Source organism: Harmonia axyridis, chromosome 5 (assembly GCF_914767665.1).
Source record: "Harmonia axyridis chromosome 5, icHarAxyr1.1, whole genome shotgun sequence".
NCBI lineage: Eukaryota > Metazoa > Arthropoda > Insecta > Coleoptera > Coccinellidae > Harmonia > Harmonia axyridis.
The window spans coordinates 12,421,073-12,432,331 of record NC_059505.1 but is presented as its reverse complement, the minus strand read 5'-3'; the positions used below and the strand labels follow the sequence as shown (position 1 = coordinate 12,432,331).

Genomic DNA, 11,259 nt, shown 5'->3' with positions numbered 1-11,259 from the left:
GAAACATCAAGTTCCACTGCGTACTCGGTAATAACTTTAAATTGAGCTTAGGCCATAAAACAGCAAGCATCAACACGTATCATTTCAACTAAATAACATTTTTAGAGCCCGAGCATTCGTTGGAGTACTTCAATTTAGAACGTATTGTGTTTTAGACATAATTCTAACATTTTTGTAACCTTTTACCGAGTCAACTGCACATTGTAGTAGAAGTAACTATCATCCGTCTTCTTGCATGAATCTCCTTGGGACCGGTACCTCTCTCTTTCGACTTTGACTATTCCATTTTGCATTTGCATTTCGCAATATGTATATTATATGTTCTTCGCCGTTATTTATTTTGTCTGTGTGCAATAACTTCCAAATAAGCAAATACAGAGCCGTGACTTTCAAAATAATAGCACGTAGGGATTTTTTCAGAGGCGGGCGTAGATTTGCATGTTCCCACGTATTGGTACAAATAAGAACCGTTTGCTCAATCTCGCGATTGTTTGCGGACGATTTCAGATTTGATGGAACGGACAACAGAAATTCTACTACAAATATTTTTCAAGAGAGATTGAAATCTTAGGAAAAATATAAGGACTGCTGCATTTGGCCCAATTTTGAGATATGCTTAGTTATTCAGTAATTCAGGAATTGCAAAAATTCTGTGAAATTATTATTTTTGTTATGAGCTTCAGGGAAATGGAACACAAAATTGATACTTAATCAGCAATAATTCTATACTTTGATTTGGGATTTGAAATTTGAATTCTAGTGAAACAACATAAAGGTTCGAAATCGAATAAAGAGTAAAATATCAGAAGAAATGAAAACGGTGTTAGTCTCAAAGATATATTCAGTCCTTTTCTGTACTCTATTGGAATAAAAACGAACGAAGCTAATAGTAAACTGAGCAATCGGAAAGTTGCACTTCTTACGCGTCAAAATTTGGTATTCTGTATACAATTCTTCTGTCGCCTAATTTTAAGATTTTATGTTTCATCTACATACAATGGAAAAAAACCTTGTCTTTTAGTTGTTGGAAAATTACATTCTTATGTAATTGCTATCTGCTATCCCGAGAGATGGCGTTGAAGACTAATCAATTCAAGAGGAACGGCACTGTTATGGCATAGTCGCTGTGCTTTGGAGATGGGATGTATATATGGCAGGGACCACACGCACAAGATACTGCAGTAAGAGAATCCGACTTCTACACTGCAAATACATTGGACACAGGACACAGCACAAGATACACTGCGAGATAGAGAGCGCACCGAGGGGCGCACTTCAAAGATTGGTTGAGAACTCCTTAAATTCAATACCATATGATTTTGGAATATTTTGATATACCTATGATTCGAGGAAATTATTTGATAATTGTGGAAAGATAGCTCTGTGAGGAATAAAATTTAGGATGTTCCCTCAACATACTTCGTCTCACTTCCATAGAAAAATGTCACTTTCCCAACATTTTATAATACACTACGTCTTCCCTTGATGTCTTGATACATAGAAAAACATGATTATAAATAATTTATTTCTCAGAGCAAACGTAGAAATATAATGGGATATAATTATTTTCAACGAACGACATCCAGGAGTTATTTTTGGAAACGACATAATAGACTTTCTGTCACTACAAATCTATTCGTATCAATGTAAGGTAGCGTGGCCGAGCGGTCTAAGGCGCTGGTTTAAGGCACCAGTCTCTTCGGAGGCGTGGGTTCGAATCCCACCGCTGCCATTTATTTTATGAGAGCTTTAGATATATGTTCTGATAATTTTATTATACAGAAGTAGTAAGTTTCATCGATAAGGTGTCCTCCATCAATTAGGTGATGTAAATTTAGCGATTTTAGACAAAATTCACATTTCCGAAATGTCCTGATACTGCAGTTCAACAATCCAGTACTATTCATAGGAATATCCAAAGATAATTGCATATAGGTGTATTTTGGCTGTGTAGGTACTTGAAAATGTGATAACAAAAAGAAATTGTTTTGTACTTTAATTATTTCATTTTGAAATCATCGACAGAAATACTTTGTTTCCATCATAAAAGCGAAGCGACATAGCATAAGTTCACGAAAATGTGGATAGCTATAAATTTTGTGTACACGTGCTCTAGGAATTTTAACAACAACTGAACATCGACTTTGGATCTCCCCGAACAGCTAGTTTGTTGTAGAATTCAAAAAACTTGCAAAAAACGACTACAATATTTAAGTAACAAAAATTGTTTACATAAAAAGACCTTCCCGATTTTTTCTCCAAAATTATTTATTCCTTGCTATAGGTACTATCTATGTTTTACCTAAAAAAAAAAATTTAAATTTAAACAGCTCCTTCTGGGTGTTGCAGTTTCTTCGTCTGTTAGTATATCAGTATACAGAGTGGCCATTTGAAAACGAAACAGACGAGATTACAGACGAAATAAAGTTTTTCGATAGAAATGCTCGGACAGGTCGATTTCTGTTTCGAGGGGGACAACTTAAGATGTAGGTTACGGACGCATAGCGCTTCAACCCTTGCTGCTACAACCCTCACCCCACGGCTCACGGCTGAAAATCCCGAATTTTTCCAATTCTATGGAACAATCCGGTGGTGTATTAGATTTTCTCATTATAAAATATAAACTTTCAAGATCTCTTATCTCGGATTCATTTTCGGAATACGAATTTCGAAGAAACTGGAGAAAAGCTTCTTTCTCACAAGCCGAAGCATATAGGAATAGGACGTCTATTACGTGGGATCGAGGCATTAGCTACTGATAGAATCTTCTAGGTTCGGGTTGGTAGAGCTCTGTCTACACCAAGGCCAGTTTCAAGCGGTGTTTCACAAGGTTCTGTATTGTAGCCGCTTCATTTTCTTCACTAATCCGATTTGCCTAAGAGCCTTAATCTAACTGTTCCCAATTTGCCAATGACACCAAATTAGCGTTATGTCGTTGGTGCCGGGAGTGACAGTTTTCCCTCAACCAGGAAAAATGTGGGGCTTTTCACCTAGGTTTCCTCAATCCTCGTCTTCAGTACTACCTGGATGATGTTCCTACCAAGACCTGTAGTAGCCATTGTGGCCTTGTTGTGATTATTATCAAGAATTTATGCTGATCTAACCACATTTTCTCCATTGCGAATAGGGCTAAGAGATCTCTCTTCTTGATACAGAAGGCCTTCAACAGATGTGAGCGCTCCACATGTGCTGCTCTGTTCAAAACTACTGTCCGTCCCATCATAGAGTTTGCTAGTCCTGTATGGTGTCCAGTACTCAATAAAGATCCAGCGCCGAGCATCGCACCTGCTATATGGTATTCTGCGTCCAAGCTATGAAGAAAGACTATCTTTAAAGAACTCACCATTGCTCGCATGCAAGAGGATTCATCGAGATCTAATCACAACCTACTAAGTGACCTATTAAAACTGAACCTCAACGGTCGTCATCAATCGTTGAGGGAAAATTTTGAATCATCACAGAAGCAAATATTTATCTCCAACCGGGTTTTTGGTGCGTTGAATGGATTGCCCCAAATGGTTGTGAACTCAGTGTCTTTTAATACCTTCAGAAACAGTTATAACAGTTCGTGCCAATACGTACATAAGTGATACTCGTCACAGAAGATAAATATTTCTTCCCTTTTATTCTCACTTTGATGCACTTTGTTTTTTTTCTTCATTTTCCTATTTATGTAATCTAGATTTTATTAGGTGAACAACTTTTCTTCCGACGGTTGGTAATAGATGGCTGTAGCGGTAAGAGGTGGTCGAAATAAATAGATCGTAGATGTCATATACTAAGCTTAGGTTTTTTGTAAACATAACGCCATCGAAATATAGGTCGATTAGTGTCTGCATCACTGGGATCGTACAGTTTTGACTGATAAAACAGTCCCTCACAACAGACCAGATATATTACTAGTCGATAAACATCAAAAGACAGCAATACTCATCGACGTAGTAACACCAAATAACAACAACATGCGTCAAAAGGAGGCCGAAAAAATTTCAAAATATAGGGACCTCGAATTTGTGATGAAGCGGCATTTTGGAATGATATCAACGAGAACTATTCCAATTATCATCTCAACAATTGGAATAGTAGCCAAAAATCTCAAGAGAAATATCAGGCAATTAGGACTTAGTGAGTATATATGTAATATAATACTAAAAGCTGTTTTTTTAGGTACTGCAAGGACGATGATAGAATTCCTGCTACGGACAGGTCTAAGGATCGGCGAGATCGCGTGTAAGAGAACCAGAAGTTCGACGAGAACCAGAGGGACCACAAGGACCGAGCTCTACCCTTCTGATATTTTGAATATCTGGGATTTAGTGAATGTTCCTCTTAGCTAGGAGTGTGAGGACGACGGCGAGGAGATTTTTCTATCTTACGCGTAGGTATAGGCTAAAGTCGGGAATAAATATTCAATTTAATTATTGGGTGAGGTATTGCCTCATCTGCCTCATAAGACAAGCCGCCACTGACCTCACGTACATCTCCTTTCCATCTTTCGTTCAGTACACCACTGCCGGAAGGTACTGAAACTCGCGAAATGGTAAAACCGATATTTAAGCTTTCAGACCGATATGGACGAAGTCCCTTGGACCTTCTTCTTCATTCTTCATTTTAGGCGATTCGCCTGTTTCTTTCCGTCGAATCTCTGCCTACACTGACAAATTGTCGCTTCATTGTTTTCGAGGGCGTCCTAAACTTCTGCGACCTAGTGGTGATCTATCGCGTGCAATTCTGACCATCCTTTCCTCGTCCATTCTACTTATGTGGTCGTTCCATTCTCTCTTTCGACCCAATACCCACTCATTGATATTTTCCACCCCGCATGTTCTCCTTATATTTTCACTTTTCTCCCGGTCGAATAGTGTCTTTCCAGCTATTCTGCGAAGTACCCTCATTTCGGTGGTCTCCAGTAGTTGTCTTGTCCTCGCTGTGTCTGGTCGAGTTTCAGCGGTGTATGTCATAGTTGGTCTTACTACTGCTTTATAAATTCTGGCCTTTGTTTTCACTTTGATATTTTTATTTCGCCATACCGTGTCACTCAAACATACCGCCACTCTTGTTGCCCTCACAGTTTGTGCCCTGACTTCCTCCTCAACATCACCACAGCCTGATAATTCTATGCCCAAGTATTTGAATTTCATTTTTTGTTGGATGATATTGCCGTCGACTTCCAGTTTGCATCTTAATGGTGTTTTTAATGTTGTCATGCATTTGGTTTTCTGGGTTGATATTGTCATATTGAATGATTTGGCAGTGCAATTGAATCGATGTAACAGCCGTTGGAGGTCGTCTTCACTCTCAGCCACCTTGGACCTAACAGGTAAAATTCCATATTCCGCGAAAGATTTTTTCAACCTCTAGATCTGAAGCTCCGATTTCAATGGAGAATCATCGTTTGGTTAGAGATGAATACATATACATTTGATCATTTTATCATAATTATAACGGTCGCCAGTGCCAACAAAGTCTGTTCAAGCCTCTAAGTGATCATTGTGAATAGCACTTTATAGCACGTCCCATTGAATGATTGAACCATTAAAGTGTTTTTTGCGGTAGTATTCGATAGAAGCCATCTGGTATCTACGGCCGTTTAACTGGCAACGACATGTCGTTCGATAATTATTGATGAAACAGTAAAACCTGTCGATATCTTTTCTCGATTCGAGTCCATTTAACAATTTCATAATGGCGTTTGGTTATGATAAAACACTTTAGGTAGAGCAAAAAAGCGGCGACGCGTCAAAACCGGGGTTAACACACTTACGGCCTTTATGCCATATGTCGCACGGTGCGCTAAACAGCTCGCCTATCTGAATTAAATTATCGTAATAACTTCGGTCAGTATGGGAATCCTAGATAGAAAAATGGACGTCGTACAACATTTTGATGGAATTAATAATTGGCTTCACAGCTTGCTGGTTTCCGCTGCGTCCAAGTGCGAAATAGAGGTATATTTTGCAAGAAATTATTTATTTATTTATTTAGTAGAGATGAAGCGTTAAGGCAAAGCTAGGGATTCATCAAGCCAAGTAGCTTGACAATTTAACCAACTACTTGACTTGATAATCAAGCTCGTGAAAAATTACATACTTGAGCTTAACTTCATTTTAGATATTTATTGCTTGACTTGATATCAAGTTTCTTGATATTACTTGAGCTTGATATGCACGCGTCGCACGGTATATATTTCTGCAATCTCGTGCGCGCTTAGACTGAATAAGGGTATTCCTCGAGCGTCGAGAGATTGAAACATTCGCCAGCGTGACTTTATTAATAGTTTTTCTATGATATCTATTGAAAGATTTTGGTAGTTTCAGAAATATCTTTCCAAACTTGGCCAGATGGCCAAGGATTTTTCATCAACGACAACATCTTCAGCTCCTGTCGAAAGATAATTTTCCAGAGTTGCTCTTACAGTTGCAAAAACCCGCAATAGGTTAGGCGACAAATCTATAAAATGCCTCACGTTGACGTGTCTAAGATCCTGGATGGAAAATAATGAAATCAAACAAACCCTGGAGGTTTCTCAATATTGGGAAACTTTTATTATTTTTTATTTTGTTTTGATTATAGTGATTTAATTTATGTCTTTATTCCAAAAAAGTTAATATTTTCTGTTCTTTTATTCAATGAGTTTAATAAATCGAAGTGTTTTTTGCAAGGTTCCTTCTCATTTCATCATTTTTTATTGATGTGATACTACACAGTAAGACTCCTTAAAATCAAGTATGTAGCTTGATATGATTCAAGTACTTGATGTATAAATATCTCACCAAAAATGGAATGAGAACCTGTAGGTATTGGTAATGGACGTGTTTTGTAGCAAAATGTTGTGGATCAGCACAGACATATAATTTTTTTTAGATTATTGATACCACCTCTAGTGATTTGTGCTTCATCGCTAAATAAACATCTGTATAAAATTCTTTGATTTCGCAACCTCCACCTAAAACCTAGTCGAGCGATTTTATCGCCCAGCTCTACCTTTTGAACTTTTCCTATTACTACTAGATTTATTGAGTATTAAAATCCCATGCGGAATTTCGAGAAATACCTTGCTTCTTCTTTATACGAATATCCTATCAAATTCAAGAAATTTTGATATGCAGGGTGTGTTTTTGGGTTGAATCATATTTATCCTTTTTTCCTAGGTCAGGCCTGAAAAAAAAAATCAATTTCTATGTCTGTATGAAGTAGTTGATGCAGAGAATAAACGTACCAAATATCATAAAAATATATAGGCTGGTTCAAAAGTTATGGTTATTTGAATAAATTGACAAAATCAATAAAACACTCTGTATCTTGATTAGAAAGTGAGATATACCCTTCAAACATAGGTAATTTTGACTCGGCTCAGTGTCCTGTAAAGGGCTGTCGCTAGCGAAACTGCCGCCCTAGGCAGAGTCCCAATTTGTCGCCCCCTAACAGAAGCTTTACAGAATGCTAAAAGTGAATTCTCATGAAAAAATGATGAAATATATTAATTGAATTCAGGTTTCTGATTCTTCTGCTCAGTTTCAACTTCATAAAGCACTCGAATATTCAGTTTTTTTTCTTCAATATGATTAAATGAAACAACCGGATGATGCGGATGAACCATTATTTTTAATTCGAATATATGTTGCAGACATTCTCGATGAAAAAATGTTTAAGATTAGTGAATTTGACAAAAAAAAAATATTTGTGATATTCGTTGAAATTAAAAAAAAAATTATTATAATCATTCTTCCAGTAATCTAGTTTTTTTGGAAAGAGTTGATAATGCCGCCCTTCGTTATTTGCCGTCCCTCTAGAGAGGACCCTCTGCTCAATTTCGACTCCATGAAAAGTTTTAACATTTTGTTTCCTTTTCTTCAAGGTTATCGAGTAAAACAATCGGATGAACCATCATTTTGAATTCGAATGCTCCCACGCCAAACACTAATAATTTGATATAAAAAATGAAAAATATCATAATATAATGGAATGCGGTACAAAATAATAAAACTTCTTATATTTCTCAAGAAGGATAAGTTGTAAATGGTGAAATGAAATCGTTTCCATTCTGAGCAATCAACATTCTGATTATTGGACAATTGAAAACAAAAATAATCCAGAAGCCGCCCCAAATGGCAATAAAATTCGGGAACGTTTATTAGCAAATCCAACGCCGACAAGTCTGATGAATGTTTTTTTAGCGTCAACTCGTTAACATTACTATGAGGGGATTACGCAACATCTGGTTATTTATGATTATAATGCGGCACCTTTGATAGCTTTGATTATTATTTGTCGGTATTCCTTCCTGTTGTTGCTGACTAAATTAAATCTCATTCGATACTTTCCATTTCTATACATGTGATTTTTATTGATAAAGCTTGAAATGCCGCCCTTGAAATTTAGCCCTAGCGACGGCCCTGGTCCTGTTACTACCCATAGCTTCAGAGCCGTATCTAGGTTCTGTAGCGAAGATTAAAAAAGATTCGATAAGCTAATAAATATAAGCATCACTAAATAGTATGAATATACAAGAAACACCCTGTAAGCATTTGCGGGTTCATGTTTTGGGCCTTTTTTTTCTTAAAATTATCCAAGGAATATTTTCCTTCGTAACTCTGTTTTAGGAAAACCCAGTATAATGTGAGAACAATCGAAGTGGTAATAAAAAAAATATTTTGAGTAATTAAGTTCCAACTTCGTTATCAAACCTCTTTTTCTCACATTACAGATATGAGTAAATGTTGTTGTAAAAAAAGAAAGATCTCCGTCCTTGGTTTCCAGATTCCTCGGCATTGCTCGTTGCGAGGCGTATACATGAAAACCGAGTTGTGATCTTTCGAATTATTATGTCTGGTGCTCCAATTTTTTTTTCTCTTTATATTTTGGGGCGCCCCTGAAGACCTTGCGCGCGTGGCAAGTGCCACCTTTGCTACGCCCTAGATACGGCACTGCATAGCTTCCGCCCATTTACCAATGAATCACCCTGTATGAATGTTTCTTTACATATTTGAGTATTTTACATAACAAAAAATAGACACGTTTGAATTGGTCTGGTTTTAATTATGGTACCTCTTGAATATTACAAATACAATCTTTGGCGAGAGACGTACTCGACCCTCGGTGTTTTGGGTGGACGAGTGCTTAAAAAGTGGAACAAGATTCCTAATCCCTCTCACTTAAAACATGAAAAGATGCATCAAGATTGTGCATAACAGTCTTTAAAGTCATCAGAATCGATCCATTAAATTCGGATCGAAATGCATTCGGTTCGAATGCGTAGGCACTCTCGAGTTACTCTCCTCATTGCCTGTTGAAGTCTCCGCGCAATTTCCAGGTGAACAAGATCAAAGCGATACGTTTCTTCATCGAAAGACAAGGTCGACGAAAGCAGTAGATGTAAAAAGAGATATTGGGTACCCGAAGGTCAAGAAGTGTTTATTTCCTTGTTTTGTGAGGCTGAAGTAAAAGTTTCTAATGAGAAAGAATACTAAACTTAACCTTGGCAAAGGAGTAAATTGTTACCATTGTTACGAATTTGATTAACGTTATAAATTATACCACTTAAAAAAAATGCACTAAGGTGAATAGTAAATAGCTTCAGCTGGGATCGGCAAGACGTTTGAAATAGTTCAGTAATGACTATCGCCTCCAAACTTACAATTCGATATAGATCAGTGGCGGATCCTCGATCGACATGCATGTAGAATGTAGATACAAATGTTTTATCACGAATTAAAAATTTATAACCGATTATATTTATCAAGTCACTTCCTTCAGAATATTATATTCTTTTATAATATGAACAACTGTAGATGACGAGAAGATATTATGAATAATATCCACATTTCGAAACTGCCATTAATAATTTCTAAAACATGGATTCCATCGAGATGAAATTTTGATTTCTGTGTGAAACTACAAATTCATCTTTGATGGGGGCACAATAGACCATTAGGTCGTTGTAAAACGGAAGCTCCTCCTTCTCATCTAGATAAAGAGACCGACAACAGTAACCTAATAAATCACATATCTTATATTCCTATACACAGTGTTGTGGTCTCCAAAGGCGCATAAAATGAGAACTCAAAAGCTTCTCGAATTTTTCATTCTAGAAATCTCAATATGCAAATTTTTCTGATTTTCTCTGTGAAATCATACAACCAGAGATGATCACATATTCTTTTCTCAATTCAAATAAATTGCTTCCATTATCCATACTCAAAATACGTCCATGACAGTGGTTCATTGTCATTTCTGTCTTCACAATATTTTCAGCGATTTTCTTATTCAGTATTATATACCTAAACAGTGGCGTACCCAGACATAAGCCTTGGAGGGGGGATAAAGGAAAAAAAAATTCAAATTTTCCTTCTTTTGAAGAAGTTTTCCAAGGAATTTTGCTAACTCATAATAAGATTGTGATATATAAGGTTGTAACATATAATGGATATTCCTTCTGGGGGGTATATATTCCCCATTATCCACCCCCGCCCCCCTAGGGTACGCCACTGTATCTAAACTGAACTGAATTTCTAAAGCTTACAGAAACACAAATTTATTCTTTGCTGGGCTTCATCGAGAGTTGAGATTTTATTAGGGGCATTAAATACCAAACAGGCGGTTTCTTCAAGTAGAATGGGTGTGTCAGGTACAAATCTACCAAAAATTTTCGGGTAGCTCCATCTAGCTGAACTGCAGTTTCAGCGCAAAGTAGTCTACAACCTTAATTAAATTTAATCTAATATCCATCCAAAATTACATCGCCCAACCAGAACCAGAGAAATTTGAAGAAGAATATTTTGATATTTCAGTCAGGACACATTCGACCAAGTTGAGATTTTGCCTGTACATAAAAATAAAAGTTCTAAACTTTTTACGAAATTTTCAGTTGATTATACAATGCCAGAATCATATGAAATTCAGGCAGAACATCGAAGAAAAAATATATTTCTGTGGCGACAGATCCCACCAAATGAATTTTTCGTGTAGACGTGAATTTAAGGGTTTTCCAATGAGGGGTCATTTAGATATTAATAAAAACGAGTCTATTTCAATAGAAAACATGCATGTTTATTTCATTGTAAAGAGGAAGGTATGCCATTACCGATGGAAAACGAGATCAGCCAAATGTCCGCCTCGCCTCAGCTACGGATGCAGCACCATATTCTCCAATTTTCCATGACCAATTCGTTCATTTGCTGCTGATTGTTCTTGATTTTTTCACGAATTCCATTTTTGAATTTTCCTTCACGTGGCCTCGAAGAAAAAAGTCAAAGGTGT

General features: G+C 36.9%; 1 protein-coding gene and 1 non-coding gene across 2 annotated transcripts; one reads left to right on the top strand and one right to left on the bottom strand.

Annotated features, from left to right (window-relative positions):
- The first annotated feature begins 1,650 nt into the window (after positions 1 to 1,650).
- Positions 1,651 to 1,732, top strand: Trnal-aag. Its single transcript has one exon. It is a non-coding gene; the product is annotated as a tRNA-Leu (tRNA).
- A 2,938-nt stretch (positions 1,733 to 4,670) lies between these two features.
- On the bottom strand, positions 4,671 to 5,237 carry LOC123680232. Its single transcript, XM_045618023.1, has one exon. The coding sequence runs from the start codon at positions 5,235 to 5,237 to the stop codon at positions 4,671 to 4,673; it is 567 nt and encodes a 188-aa protein (XP_045473979.1).
- Between the last annotated feature and the right edge of the window lie 6,022 nt (positions 5,238 to 11,259).